Source organism: Otolemur garnettii, unplaced genomic scaffold (assembly GCF_000181295.1).
Source record: "Otolemur garnettii isolate 467f Iridium unplaced genomic scaffold, OtoGar3 scaffold00062, whole genome shotgun sequence".
Classification (NCBI taxonomy): domain Eukaryota; kingdom Metazoa; phylum Chordata; class Mammalia; order Primates; family Galagidae; genus Otolemur; species Otolemur garnettii.
This window is the reverse complement of record NW_003852457.1, coordinates 5,064,582-5,080,680: the sequence shown is the minus strand read 5'-3', so window position 1 is coordinate 5,080,680 and position 16,099 is coordinate 5,064,582. Positions and strand designations below refer to the sequence as shown.

The window sequence follows — 16,099 nt, the reverse complement described above, 5'->3', positions numbered from 1 at the left end:
AGAACCAAATCGACTCTACTTTGGACTTTTCATCTGAAACATGGAGAACCAAAATTCTAACCTGATAAATGTACTTTTTTAGAATCACAAAGACATTTATTAGCAGATCTGAGACTAGGATCATAAAATAGTTACGTCCCATTCAGTGTCTTTTAAAGTGTAACAAACTCTGTTTAATCGATAATAATTTGGGAAGAAACGAGAGGCAGCATAGCATGACGGAGCGAAAGTTCCTCCGTGGTATCCCGAGAAACACTAGCTGCTTCAGTGGCCCTGAAGCCTCCAGCTTGAAACACGTCCTCCCTTTATCCCACTTGCTATAAACATCTACTTATTTTCTGTCTGACCTGACGCTGGGGGAGAGACTGCATAGGAACAGTGCTTAGAGACAGAACAACCTCGAGGTAAATCCTACCTTTGCTTTTCATTTTCACCTCCTAGAACCTCCTCATTGTTACATCTGTTCAGATGGTTGAATTATGTCGTGACTATGAGGTGGCTAGTCCAGAGATGCTGCATATTAAGTTCTTAGGTATTCTTGGCTCATAAGCAAAATGGATAAATATGTGTATTCGTTTGGGCAACTGATACCACTTCTGGTACCTTCTTTGTACTATTACTGTTCTCCGAACCTAGATGTCTAGTGACTGGTCTTTGGAATTAGCAGTCCATATACTCAAGTATTCAAGAGTAATGCAAATAGCCAAAGGCTATAGCCATAAAATGAATGAAACTGTGCTACTATTTTGTAGGATCTGGATTTTGTATATAGTCAGTACTAAGTTGTAGATGTTTATTAAATGAAAATACAGATTTTATTTAAGAGAAATTTATGTGCTAGTGGCAGTTACATTTCTTTTTCCATCTAAGAGTAGCAGTAGAGTTGCACATGTAGTACTTTGTGATTATCAAAGTGGGAGTGATTGATTCTCCTGTTCTTGCTGCCCTATTGAGGAAACAGGCAATTACATGGAAAAGGTGAGATTTAATTTGGTTGTCGTTGAAAGGAGATGCAGGTGAAATAACATTATGACAACATCACGAGTAGAACGAAGAGCATTAGCAAAGGCTTTAGTGTGTAGCTGATATGTGTTATGTGGTAAAATTTGGTTGGGGGAGGTAGCCTGAGGGAAGGTTGTCTGAGGTTTTTAATACCCTTGTGGAGTCAATTCTTGATGGTAGAATCCTTGGAAAGACAGTTAAGATTGATAAGTAAGAATGTGTCAGTGCTTTGTAACAGTACACTGTGAATGCTTTATGGCTTTTGTTATTTGATCAGCCTTTATCTAGTTTCCTGGAGGATCCTGAGTAACTTTATTTTTATTTTTTCTGTGTGTGTTATCTGATCCGTTCACCTGGGCAATTGAGATTTGACTGTATAGAGTAATGATATGTACTTTTTTTAATTTATGAAGAATTATTGATAAAACAGAATGTATCATCATTTGAAAAATAATTATAGCAATATAATAATTTTTATATCTGCAGTTTTTTATTTCATACCACAACAGAGCTAACCAAAACTTCCAACCTCCACAGTTCTGAGTCATATATTTCATGGTTATCTTTTTACCTCCACAGAAATAGAAAAGTTTCAAAAAGGAGAAGGCAAGGACGAAGAAAAGTACATTGATGTGGTGATAAATAAGAACATGAAGCTGGGACAGAAAGTGTTAATTCCTGTAAAACAGTTTCCTAAGGTAAGGCAGTGAGGTCTACACTGCAGATATTTTAACCCTAACTCAATCGCAGAGAAACAGATGTTTACCTTATAATCTCATATTTTCCAGAGATATTTTCTCTTAGTGCCTCCTCTTACACAGAGATACTTTTAAAGTTAATAAAAAACCTTAATTTAGTGTAGATTTAGTGAATCTGTCTTTTCCATTTGACTTTATTGTGAGTTACGGATACTACAAAAATACACATCAAGTGTTACTAGTGATGTGACCGGGACAACCTATTTAATTTCTTTGCACTTCAGTTTCCTCATTTGTATTAAGAGGTTGGATGATTAAGGATTATTAAAATATAATAATACATATTAAATGATCCGTACAGCACTTATCACATGAAAGTTTAAAAGTGTCATGTTCTAATTTCATTAAACTTTGCCCTGTTTTTCCTTTGTCTTTTTTTGAGTGTCCGTTTACACAATTTATACATATGACTGTTTTATGTATCAGTAATTCATTTCTTTTTATGGATGAACAATACTCTGTTACCTGATTATACCACAGTTTATGCATTTAGCTAGGCAGTTTTAAGTTTTTGGTTATTATAAATTAAATTACAGTAAACACTTCTGTACAAGTCGTTTTGTGACCATATAGTTTCATTTCTCTTTGGTAAATAATGTAGTACTAAAATTTCTGTATATTTGCTCTCACAAGAAATTGCCATTATTATTTTTTTCTAATTCAAACATTTTCCAAATGTTACCTTGTAAGATTTGCATAAACAATCCGTGCCTGTTATAGTTGCTCCATGTTGTCACCAGTATTTGGTGCTGTCAGGTTCTTTTTTTTGAGTTTTAGCTATTTTGATTGTGTATTGGTATCTTTCTGGGTGTGAATTTGCATTTCCCTGATGATTAGTGATTTTGTGCAGTTTTTTATGTATCTATCAGCCACTCATAGATCATCTGTTATGAATTGTGTGTTTAAATCTTTTTCCTATTTTTAAATGGGCTGTTTTTTTTGTTGGGCTTTTTGTTATTGAGTTGTGGGCACTTTTTATATACTTGGATATACATCTTTTGTTAGATATTTGTTTTGTGAGTATCTGAGCCATTCTGGTTTAGCTTTTACTTTTAGTTCTATGATTCATCCAAATGAATTTTTGTATATGGTGAGATAAAGGGTCAAGTTCATTTTATTCTCCATATGAATATTATCTTGGCATTAATTGTTCAAAAATGTTTCCCCCTTCACTGATTGATTATCTTGGTGCCTTTGATGAGTATCAGGTGACTTTGTATGTAGGGTCATATTTCTAAGCTTTCTGTTCTTTAATTTATTCATGGATTTATGGATCCTTATCCAATGCCCCACTGTCTTTATTAGTGTAGGCTTTAAGACATGAAGCATCCTTCATCTTGATTATTCTTTTTCAGGATCGCTTAGATATTTTTGATCTTTTGCAATTATATATAAATTCAAGAATTTGTTAATTGCCATGAAACAGTCTGCTGAGACTATAATTGCACTTGTATCTAATCTGTTGGGGAATTTGTGGAGGTTTGACATCCTAATATTGTCTCCTATTTCTTAAACATGGTATATATATATCTCCATTTATTTACATCTTCTTTAATTTCCCTTAGCAATGTTTTGTTCTTTTCAGGGTAGGGGGATCTTTATATGTCTTTTCTCAAACTTATTCCTCAATATTTTGTTGTTTTTTATGTAAATTGAATATTTTTAATTTTTATTTTCTAATTTTTTGATTCTAAATATAAAATTTTGTATAATAACCTTGCTAACCTTCTGCTACCTTGCCAAACTTAAATTCACTTATTAGTTCTGGTAAGTTGGTTTGTAGATTCCTTAGGATTTGATACGTGTATAATCATATTATCTGCATAAATGGTTTACATCTTGCTTTCTAATTTGTATGTATCTAATTTTTCTTGCTTTATTGTATTGGTTAATCTCTCCAGTATAGTGCTGAAAACAAGTGGTGAGAGTAGGAATCCGTCTCTTATTTCCAAAAAGGAAAGCATGCAGTATTTTACCATCAAGAGCAGTGTCAGTTCTAAGTTTTTGTAGATGTTATTTATAAAGTAGAGGAAGTTTTCTTCAACGTCAGATTTGCTGAGAGTTCTGATCCTAAATGATTGGTTAATTTTGTGGAATGATTTTTCTGCATTTGTTGAAATAAACACAGGGTATTTATTTTATATTGCTTATATAGTAAATTTTAACAATTTTTTTAAATTTAGCTTTCTTTGTATTCGTGAGTTAAACTCTACTTGCCAAAGGCACATTGTCTCTTTTCTATGTTGTTGGATTCATTTGCATTTACACAGGGTACCAAAAAATGAACACATGTTTTAAGCAATGTTACTATGCATTACTTTTCAAAGTTGAATTGAAGGTGCTCTTACTGGTCAAATGTACATGCTGTGCACATCCATTTTACCTACAGTTCATACACTTCTAGGGAATAACTAATTTGACTTCCAACAAGATCTCTTAAAATGTGTATAAATTATTTTAGCATCTCCGGTATGTTAGTGAGTGATACTGACGTGTAAATTTGGGAGATAATATTTTTATCAGATTTAAGCATTGGTTTAGTAAGTTGAGTGGGGACGTATTTCTTTTTCTCAAAGATTGTATATTAGATTGGTATTATTTCTTGCTAAATACAGTAGAATCTTTGTAAGTTGAACCGCTCAAGAAACCGTATGTAACAAACTGGTCAACATATGGAGGTGGCTGACATAAGGAGCTAGGCTGGCTGTACTGCTATGCACATGTGGTGCATGTCTGGTCTATAAAAATTAGGTCAACTTAAGGAGGTTGTCAGTGCCTGGCAATGATCAACTATGGAGGTTCTAATGTATTTGGTGCAATTCACCAATGAAGCCGTCTGGCCCTTGAGCTTAATGATGAATTCTACATCATATGGCACTAACTACATTTTTTATTGTTATCTTTTGTGAAGATTTTGGGATTTTTTTAAGGGATTTTTTAATTTTATTACAATATTTCAGTATTCCTTCTTCAAATATCTCTTCTTACCTTTTCCTCTCTTCATCTTTGAGATTTCAGTTACACGTATGTTCAGCATTTTATTATTCTCATAAAAGTTCCTGTGGCTCTGTTTGCTATTTTGTTTTGGTTTTTTATTTCTGTCCTTTGAATTGGATAATTTTACTTCTGTATTCTTAAACTCATTGATTCCTTACTATGTCATCTTCATTTTGCTATTAACCTCATCAGGTTAATTTTTTATATCAGCTATTGGAATTAATCTGTCTCAGAACATATTTGATTCATATAGACATATGTGTATGTGAAAAAATTTGTTTCCTCTGTTGGTATTTTCTTTTTTTAATTTATTGCAAATGTTATGTTCCTTCATTCCATTGAAAGGTGTAATGCTATTTTCCTTTCTTCCATCAATATAGGTGCTTGACAGTCTCTATGTTCTCGTTCCAATATCTTAATCAGGTTAGGGTTTTTATCTTGCTATAAGAAGAGTCATATTGCTCTAGTTCTTTGCATGTTGAGTAATTTTAGATTATATGTTGGACATTACGAGCATGCATTGCGGATTTACTGGTATTCCTTGGAACAATGTTGACGTTCCTGTTTTAGTGGTTGGATTCTGATCTGACTGCAAAGTTGTCTATTGTATAAGTGTTCAAATTTCAGTTCATTTCTTTCCTTAGTTTGACTTTTGTATTTAATTTTTGTCGTATGTGATTCAGAGGTCGGCTAGAGATTTTGGCAGATCTTATACCCCAGTTTTGATAGTCCCCAGTTCAGACCCTGTCTTTTCCAATACTTTGTCCTCACATTTCAGCACAGTGGTTGCCTCAAACTCTGCCGCTCAGGCTAAAAGCTCTAAAATTACTGATGCTTCCCAGGTTGTTTCCTCCTTTTACATCTTGGATCTCTTTCAGAATCTGCCTGTTTTTCATCATTCATACAGTTATGCACTGTAGCCTCAGAACAGTAGGCTATACTGTCTATCCTTGGTGTGTCGTGGCATATACCGCATCAGTCTGTGTAAGTCTACTGTGAAGTTTGCACAATGAGGAATTGCCTAATGATGCAGACTGAGTCCATACCCACATCATGAATGTATGTGAGTAAAGTTTATGAAATAAAACCTTGTATTTATTTATTGTCAGCTTTGATGAAGTTAGGAATGAGAAAAGATAAATTCTGTGTCTGATGGAGAAGTGAGTCTATTTCAAGTACTGTTACATCTGAAGTAGGCAGCTCACAATTCCACTGCTTCCAGAATATTGAAAGGGGATATTTCTTCTTAGCATAATGGAGCATGCAAGTTTCAAGCCTTGAGTGGAGGCTGATATAATGCTGCCAGCAGTTCTAAGAAAAATTTTCATTCCTGTGTCAGTTAATAGACTGAGCTGGAGGAAGGGGCAGGCCTTGCCCCCCTGGAGGAGCTGTGGAGAATAGCGTGCTGTGGAATTGATCCTGGACACACGCTTGCCACTTCCGGGGCAGGAAGGCTGCCGTTTATGAAACTCGGTGGAATAAAGTGACTTCCATTAATTGAATTATTTCTCTTCTCTTAATGGACCATTTTCAATACTCTTTTCAGTGGCACAGCCTTGAACATGAGTCATTTAGTATTCAAACTTTAATGTGTATTCACTCTCTTCAGGATGTATCTGAACTTATGAAGTGTGAAACCCTGAACACTGTTTTATGACTTTTATTTCATTTTTAAGAAACTATGGACATTGTTCTCCATAGTTTTCTTGGTGATAGTGGTGCGTTCCTAAGCCCCCCCCCCCAATCCTAACTTATGGTGCCTGGGTGAACAGAGTTAATGTAAATGTTAACTCAAGACTGGAATGGGATGTCCTGGTTGTGAGGACCTGTGGGTGCACGGTGGGTTCGCGTTTACGTTCATTTCATGTTCCCTGGTCTGTCGTAAGCATTCATCTGCTTATTCACATGCATTATGCCTAACACTTACTGAGGGTCTTCTCTGAGCCGGCGTTGTGCTGGGAAAACCAAAATGATTAAGACTCGGTCTTTGGTCTCAAGACACTCTTACTTTTGTGGTGACGAATATTTGAATAATTCAGGGTTGAATTAGTTAATATTTATTAATACCGGGTGCTCCGGAAAGACAGAGAGAAGGATCATTTCGACACCCTCAGAGAAGGCTGCTCTAAGAGGGCCATCCCTAAAGAGACTAGCTGGGCATGGGGTTGGAAGTAAGGTGGTGAGTGCAGGGACGCCATGGTGGAGGCTCTGCATTGTAGTACAGACGGCCTTTGAGAAATTGCAGACAATTTTATTTGGACAAATATAATAATTTCAGGAGGGTGTGTAGATTTTTACAGAAGACACAAAGGAGCAGAGTGTGGGTTAGCGTTCACCAAAGGGGCTGCAAAATTAAAATAGAAAATGACATTTGAATTATTTTAGAAGATGAGGCTTTAGAAGATGAAGCCATGAAAGGGACCGCCATGTGCATAGTCATTCTGGGGCAAAAGCTTATGCATCATTGTTTAATGTCAGTTGTAGGTTGAAATTAAATAAATTATATCTCTGTATATAATGCTGTGTTGTAAGATGTCTGTATTGTTAAAGGAAAAAAGAAAAAGCAAAGAAAATAGAAATACAGAATTTGAGTTGGGGAATTATAGCAATAGTTCTTTTCTGAAGGGTAGGTTTGTGTGCTTTTTTTTTACTTTATGTGTTTCTGCACACAAATGTTCTAATGATAATTTAGTGTAGTTTTTATAATTAGGATTAAAAAATATTTCCATTTTAGAGGAAAAATGTGCCTAAGGCTGTTAATTTAGTAGATACTTTTGTACTATGTAGGGTTCTTCAAAACTTAAAGAGTATGTAATGTGTCAAATCTGTATGTTTAAATTAGGTGTGAGTTTCTTAATTTGATAATTCTCTCAATCTCTAGGCATTCCAAGTGTGTAAATGCTATTTGCAGTAATTTTGTCTTAGCATAACTTCTTATATTAGAAGTTTTTCTATTATATGCATATTAAAAATTTCATATTTGATGTATTTGTTCTCTTTACAGATACTCTTAGGTTAAGGATCGTTGAGGGAGAAGGCCCTGTAAAACATGTTTGTTTTTGGCGATTCACAGAAATTTTTGAGGCTGGCTGCATTTTTCCATTGGAGTGTGTTAACAGATAATTTAAAACCCCTGAATTTGCTACTTGGTAGAAACCTATTCCATGGAAATACATGATCAGGGGTTTTGTTTTTAGTTTTTCTGGGATAGTAAATATAGTAACAGAAGTGTGTTAAATGTTGCCTTTTTATGGTTCCAAATGGATATTCAGAGATACACAATATTTTTTTCAGAGAATTTATAAGAAAATAGTATTTTCTGGTGTTAATTTGATACTTTACCTGTAGAAATAAAGTCGTAATATATTTTGTACATCCTTCTTTTTAATTTGAGATTACTATGAGTGTACAAACAGTTAGGTCACAGGGCTTGTGTTTGTTGGGTGAACCCCAGTGCGGTTGTGTCTCCCACCCAGGAGGTGTGCCCATCAGGTGGGAGCGCACCCATGCTCCCCTGTCCCCGCTCTCACTTTGTATCTGAAGTGCCATCACCAAAACTAATGTGCTACTCTAGCAAAATACTAAAACTGGGTCGTTATAAAGGACTGAAGTTTCTTCCTTACATTTCTGGAAGCTGGGGAATCTAAGATTAAGGCCCTGGCTTTGGTGTCTGGTGACAACCCTGCGACCTGCATCCTCCCATGCGGGGAAGCAGAAGACAAACAGGGCCTGAGCCGGCTCCTCCGGCCCTTTTAGATGGCACTAGTCTGTCCGTGGGGCAGAGGCTTCAAGAACTGATGACTTCCCTGAAGTCCTATGTCTGAATACCACCGCAATGGGGATCCGTTTCAGCGTGAATTTGGAGGAGATGCATTCAAACCACAGCAGCTGGCTAGTGGCAATGTTGAAACTTGCTGACATCAAGGAAGCCTGATATCAAAAATAATCACTTGAAGACATATTTACTAGTATCAGTCACTAGGAGTGTCCCTCCTAGTAGTCATTAAATGTGGGCTCCTATGGTGCAGTAGAAAGGCCACTGTGGATGACATAGATTTAGAGAAACTTAATCGCCAGTAGCTGCCATTGTTTTACAATGGACAATTTCTTCTACTTGAATCTTCACATCTCATTTTGACGACTCTTATCTTATAAAAGGAATTGGAAGGCAGGAAAATTATAAATAGCAAGGGGAGGAGTAAATCTTCAGAAGCTTCTTTTGTTCTGTTCTCAAAGTCTGTGGACCTTAGGTCTTTTGATACAGTCCCTGTGCTATGAGAATTGGAAAGGTATTTAAGGGGATATTTGGAAATATGATAGCATTTGATAAATATTGCAAAGGGATTTTAAATTTCATGCTTTGTTTTTTTCCTTGTTTTTCTTAAAACCTTGATTGTTGAGGCAGAAAACAATACTTGAACTTACAGTTGTTAAGTGGAATCCATAAACACCATATATGGAGGGGTTCCTAAAATAATTTACGGATGTTGTTTTGGGGAGTTATTATTAACATTGCTACTATTTTCCTGAGCCAAATGAATAATTGTAAAATTTGGTTATATTTAGTCTCACCCTAATTTTATTATATAACTCTGTAATTATGTCTGTGCTTACTTTGGGGGGACATGGTAGAGGATAGATCTCTAAATGTGCTGCTGAGCCAGAAAGTGGAAGCATGTTTAGTGCTTTAAAAATAAATTACTGGCTTACATATCTCAGATATTACCATATGATTATTTTGGTTCTGGACTCTATAAGGATCACCAAAGTCAATCAACAGAAAATTGCCTAACTGTGCAGGTACCAGAGACAGGAAATATGAGTAGAACTTAATAAGCTTCTTCAAGGATTCACAGTATATTGGAGGAAAATGGCAGAAATTGATGCCTTGCAATCAACTAAGAACTTTTATCAGGAGAAATAATTGATGCATAATTACCTGAAACAAGGGACACAGAATCCATAAATCTATAAGCATGCATGCTTAAACACCTCTATACCCAAGGAAACTGAAAACAAATGAAAAACTAAAACTTTAGTTTAGTTTAACCATGGATAATCATGGTTACAGAGTGGAAAGAAGTGAAGTTTAGGAGCCAGTTCCACTTAATGTCCAGCTTTTCTGTTCACTGGTGTTTCAACTGTGTCTGCCCTGAGGTCAGACCCAACACCTGCTAGATATTTCACTTTGATATCCCAGGGAAGTCTTAAGTTTAACTCCATGACTGAACTTCAGACCTCCTCTTCTCCATCTGCCTGGACCTTTTCCTGTGCTCCCTAGTTCAGGAAGTAACAGACAGCACATTGTCCTTACAGGCCCTGCTGGACACCAGGGCGTCGTGTTTGTGTCTCCTTGCTTCTCTTGCAGTTACCTCCTCTGCTCCACTCTTCAGAGACCATTGACTTATTTTCTAAATGAGTTATCCTACCTCTCCCTGCATTTCATTGTACTCCTTAGTTCAGAACTGTCATCTCTTACCCTTTTTATTGCATTGATAATAGCCTCTTATCCATAACAATGCATTACCTTTGGCTTTAAATCCTCCATTTCATTCTTCATACTTGTAGCCAGATTGATTCAGCTTGGAATTTTATGGATTAACACTTTGAAACACCTTTATACAACTACTTTAAATTGCACCCAAGGTTTACGGACACTGTGTATGGGCTACATAGCTTGTTATTTATTCTGTCTTCTACCCTACTCCCCCCAGAAAACAACCGTGACTAAATGGAGATAGAAAGTGCATAAGGTGGGGGTGGTGCCTGTGGCTCAAAGGAGTAGGGCGCTGGCCCGATATACCAGAGGTGGCAGGTTCAAACCCAGCCCCAGCCAAAAACTGCAAAAAAAAAGAAAGTGCATGAGGTAGCCTAGTGCAGACTGTGCGTAACTGTGTGCGCCTCTGCATGTGTGTGTTTATTTTTCCCATATCATCTTTTGGCGAAGTTGCTTGTACACTTCATTGATTTTTATAATTGCTAATGTCTAAATACGTTAGGCTGTTTACCATTTAGAAATAGATATGATGTTGAAATTACACCCAATGGAGCAACACCAAATAATCTCAACCACTAACCAGTAGTACTCAGTGATTTGTGATTGGAAAATTAATACATTTAAATCATAGTATTTATCTATAGCTTCAATATGTTGCAGCAAACTCCCTAGCAAAGAAAATCAAGAAAAACTATTGAATATTAACATTTAATTTGGGGAAAAATAAACTTTAATTCCTTAAGTGTTTACTGAGAAACCATTATAGTATAGGAATTACAGCACATCAAGGGTGTGTGCTACTCACTCAAAGGTATTTATCATATACTGGAGAAACTATAAATTTTACTAAATAATACAGAAAATAGTTGAATTATTAGAAGAGAAGTAAAGGGACACTGTAGAATTCGAGAGGGATGGATGGAGTTATTTCTAGAGAAAGAATTATAGTCCTTTAAGAATAGATTCGGGCTGTTAGGCAGAGATCAGGGAGAAGAGCAGAATAACTATTGAGCTATAGCGGCTTACTTATGGGGACTAGTAGATTTCAGCAGTCATTGAAATGGTGAGGAATATATTCTGGAATGCCTTGAGTGCTTTACTTGGGCATAGAATTTTATATAGCTAGTAGAGAGCCCTGACATATTGTAATATTGAAGTAAATAAACAACGACAATATATTAGAAGTAGTATTTTGTCTTAAAAAGATCGTTTTGTTAAAAAGTTCTTCTGAAACTTAGGAATGATTGATTTAAACACAAGTTTGAATGACTTATTCCTAGGAAATTCAAATGCCTATGTAAAAAGTTATTGTTATTTTTAGAGGTATTTATTAGAATCCTAAAAATTATTGTCAATAATCAAATACTTGACTCACTTAGTAACTATGTTAGGATAGGAAATAACTATTGTTTGGAGTTTGGCATTTATAGCATTGGCATAATTCAGATAAGATCAAAATTCTGAATATCAACTAAAATGTGGATTTATTTAAGTTATAATATCAGTGATTAGGTTATTGAACTTAAAATGCCCCATTAAGGTAATTAAAGGATCAATCTGTTCTTTAATTTGATGAGAATATAGGGAAAGTTAAACCTTGTTTATTCTCTTTTTGTATTCTTACCCTTCGGCAGGAAATAGGTGAGTGTAGATTATGAGCTAAAGATGTTCTTTAGTTCAGTAAGTTATAGAAAGCAAATATTTAACTGACAGTCCCCAAAGTGGGGTGCAAACATTCCACTTCATTTTTATTCTAGATGCATTAGAGCTCCTCGTTATGTGTGGACTTGTTCTTGCACGCACACACACACACAGCATGTGACTTTCTATGTCCTAGGCACTATTCTAAGCACTTTACGTGGATTAAGCCATTTAATCCTATAGTTTTATGAGGTGGAGATTATTATCTCCTGTTCACCTATGAAAAAACTGAAGAACAGAGACTAAGTAAGTTACTAAAAATTATGGTTACTAAGAAGCAGGTATTTGAATGCCAGAAATCTATGACTTCATAGCCTATGCATTTTTTTTTAAACAAGAAATCTGGGTTCAGCGCCCATAGCTCAGTGGTTAGGGCACCCACCACATACACTGGGGCTGGTGGGTTCAAACTGAGCCTGGGCCTGCCAAACAGCAATGACAACTGCAACAGAACAAATAACTGGGCATTGTGGCAGGTGCCCTGCTGTCCCAGCTACTTGGGAGGCTGAGGCAGGAGAATTGCTTAAGCTCAAGAGTTTGAGGCTGCTGTAAGCTGTGATGCCATAGCACTCTACCAAGGGTGACATAGTAAGACTGTGTCTCAGAAAAAAAAAAAAAAGAAAGAAAGAAATCTGTATTAGTATTTAGTACACGGATTAACACTGGTACCCTTACATGGTTCATGTAAGCTCATAGAGGTATGTGCCCTTTGAGACAGTATCCTGAAGTTAAAGGGGGAATTCCACAGGCAGAAGGTCTTACAAAGTTTTAGTTTTTCATTTGCTTTCAGTTTACTTGGGCATAGAGGTGTTTATACATGCATGCTTATAGATTTATGGATTATATCATCTAGCTTTAATTAAACTTACTTTTAAATGGGCGAAGATTACTGCAAAAGAGAATGTGAACTAAGGGTCTACTAAAAATACAATGTAAATGAATAAGAAACCCACAGAGCTGGTCTTTCTCCTGTGCCTGATACAAGCTCAGCCTTGTAGTAAAGTAAAAACAACTGCCATCAGTTAAATGCAACAAGAAAAACAGACTTCTCAATTGGAACTATTTTTCTACTTCCAGACTGTAGAATGTTAATAATGAATTTCTTGCCCTATGTAAGAAGTGCAGCGATAACCATTGATAGAGCAAGTATAGAAGTTTGAGATAGATATATGTGTGGCACACACACTGATGGTGCAAAGGTGTGAGTATGGATGGGATAATTCTCATAGCGCCTAACTTAGACTTGGAAACGTTTGAGATAGTAATTGGTGGGTAGCGTTTGCACTTCACGTGGAATGCTCTAATAGACCTGCTTCGTTTAGCCTCTTCCTTTCTCACAATTGCTTAGCTGCCAAAATAATTTGAGATGCATGCCAATGCTTCTTGGCTTATGATGGGGTTCTATCCCAGTAAACCCACTGTAAGTTGAAAATTGTGTTAAGTCAAAAATGCATGTAATGTCTATTACCTACGAGACCTGATAGTGTAGTGTAATCTACCTTAACCATGCTCAGAACACTTACATTAGCCTGCAGTTGAGCAAAATCACCTAACACAAAGCCTATTTAATAATAAGTGTTGAATGCCTTATGCAGTTTACTAAGTACTATCCTGAAAGTGAAAAACAGAGTAGTTGTAAAGGTATAGTTTCTACTGAATTCATATTGCCTTTGCTCTGCCATAAATTAAAAAAATTATAAGTTGAGCTATTGTAAGTAAAAGACGGTCTATATTCATCCTGTGTCGGAACAGTTGTTTCAACATTTTTCATATCTGCTCATTTGTTTCTCCTTCAGACCCACCTCTAGAGAAAGACATTTACATTGTTTATCTAATACCAATATCCCTTAATCTACTATAGGTGTTTTCAGATGTTCATTTTAAGCATTTTAAATAAACGTTTAGATTTTATAAGATGCTCAGTTATGAGACATTACTGACCAGTTGGGACTCACATACCAGAAATCTTCTTTCTTCTATCTATGCCTGTGGAGTGTATTCTAGGATTTGTTTTAATTAACATCTTGGGTACTGATTTAGTATTTTGGACATTAATTTTTGTTGACATTTGTCATTCACTTTTCTGTGTAGGAAACATTGCTTACCTGTTACAAGCTAGATGCTATACAGAGCAGTTTTTAAAGTATGAAAATGAATAAGAGAGGGACTCTGGCCTCAGAGAGACCACTACCCTGCCCCCTCCACCACTACCTCCCCCTCAATTGGGAAAAGAAGGTAGACATGCAGATAGCCACGTCATCAAAAAGACTGATGATTGAGGCTAAAGATATTGTGCTTTTTGATAAAGGACTGCTTTCTCCTTTGGATCTATGGCTGTGTATTGTATTGTGCTATGATGCCTGTTGGCCCCGCCTGCACGCATTCCCACCTTGGGTCCTGACCCTGTGTCCCACCTGCCTGGTAGCCTGCATTAGAGCTGACGTGATTCCAGGCCTGAGCTTTAAGGACTGACAGCTTCAGCCTTCCTCATCTTAGAAGCCAGACTCTTAGCAAAAGCTTGTTACTCTGAGGCCACCAGGGGAAGTAGAAGCCCAAGACACTCAGGTGAAGGAGAATCAGTGATCAAGGAAGAACCAAGGTCCCCCCGGTCAGCCACCACTAACTTAGGAGACCTGGGAACAGCCTTGGAGTCAAGTCCTCCAGGCCCAGTTGATCTGGTGACTGCCACCTGGAACATGGAATAAAGGCAAGCTTCCTTGTTACCCCTCCTGCTCCTCACGCTCCGCAGTGCCCAAGATGCTGGATTTTGATCAGGTAAATAAAATGTTTATCATTCAAGACCATTAAGTTCTGAAGGAGTTTGTCATGTAATTGGAGATAACCTAGAGTGCAATATAGTGGAACTCTTCTCTCCCTAATTTTCTGATTTCCAAGTCACTTAAGGCTGTGTGAAAATTATGTAGTTTCCCCCAGTTGCTTGCAAATAGAGACTTGTAATTTCTCAAGAATGTAGTTTGTATAATGTTTTGAAAAAAGTTTCATTGTATTTAATTGAATACTGTTAAAGCTCTTTTAGAATTTATAGCTTTTTTAGAATTTACAGCTTTTTTAGAACTTATAGCTCTTTTAGAATTTATCTAGCAGGCCTTCAGGTCTCTACCCGAAGGACGCCACTGAGAGACCACCAGGGACTCATGTAAAAGCAAAGGAGCGTCTTTATTTTCAAGCATATGCTCGGGTCACACCTCTGGACAGCATGAACAGCATGACTGTGCAGGGGCGACCCTGTTATAGAGGCGAAGGCGGTTTTTATACATTCTAGGGTGACAGCAACTGGGTGATTGGTTCATTTTGGATCTGGTTGAGGAGTTGGTTATTAAGTCAATCCTGTCAGGTATTGGTTGAAACTCAGTCCCAGACAGGATTGGTTGGGGCCGAGGCTCCCTTTCACAGAAGGGCTGTGGCTGAGCATTTTCTAGGAAGGGTCTCGTGTCTGTTTCTGATTAGGGGGGCTTCACCCAGGTTGGCTGTCCCCTCCCTGGGTGGTTCTGCTTGTGGTTTTTCTCTGTCTTGGGCCTGGGGCTCAGTGTAGGGTTTACTTACAAAATGGAGTTTCTGCTGTCTCTTTAAATACAAAATTATGGCATTACCTGTAGGGTAGATTAGTTATTATATTTTTATGTGTTGGATCAGGAAGTTTAACTCCTTTGCAGAATGCTGTGTTAGAAATTCCCTTTTGTTGTCCTATGGACCACTTAACTATGCAGCATGTGACTATTCTTTTTGTAATAGCAGAAGGTATCTCAGTCTATTTGTGCTACTATAACAAAATACTTGAGACTTGGTAATTTATAAAGAACAGAAATTTGTTTTCTCGCAGTTCTGGAGGCTGAGAAGTCTAAGGTCAAGGCCATAGCAGGTTTGCTGTCCAGTAAGGGTCCAGGTCTCTGCTTCCTCTAAGATCCCTTGAATACTATTGCTTCTGCAGGTGAAGGCTTCTGTTGAGGAAGGGGACATGAGGACAGCAGGTCTGGGCAGATTTCAGAAGTGGCTACTTCCTCTCCCCCACCAGCTCCCCGAGGGCAATGGTTTCAGGATTCTTCTTTTTTTTTTTTTTTTTTTTATTGAATGGTAACTGTGTACATTGATGCACTTTGGGGGTACAGTGTGGTGTTTTCATACA

General features: G+C 36.9%; 1 protein-coding gene and 1 pseudogene across 1 annotated transcript in view; both read left to right on the top strand.

Moving 5' to 3' along the window:
- KHDRBS3 (KH RNA binding domain containing, signal transduction associated 3) overlaps positions 1-16,099 on the top strand; it is a 177,641-nt gene that overhangs the window by 63,396 nt on the left and 98,146 nt on the right. The window contains exon 2 of the mRNA XM_012807047.1: positions 1,582-1,700. Within this exon, the coding sequence (XP_012662501.1) occupies positions 1,582-1,700 (119 nt within the window). The remainder of the gene's footprint in view (positions 1-1,581; positions 1,701-16,099) is intronic.
- LOC111726370 lies at positions 15,026-15,091 on the top strand (annotated as a pseudogene).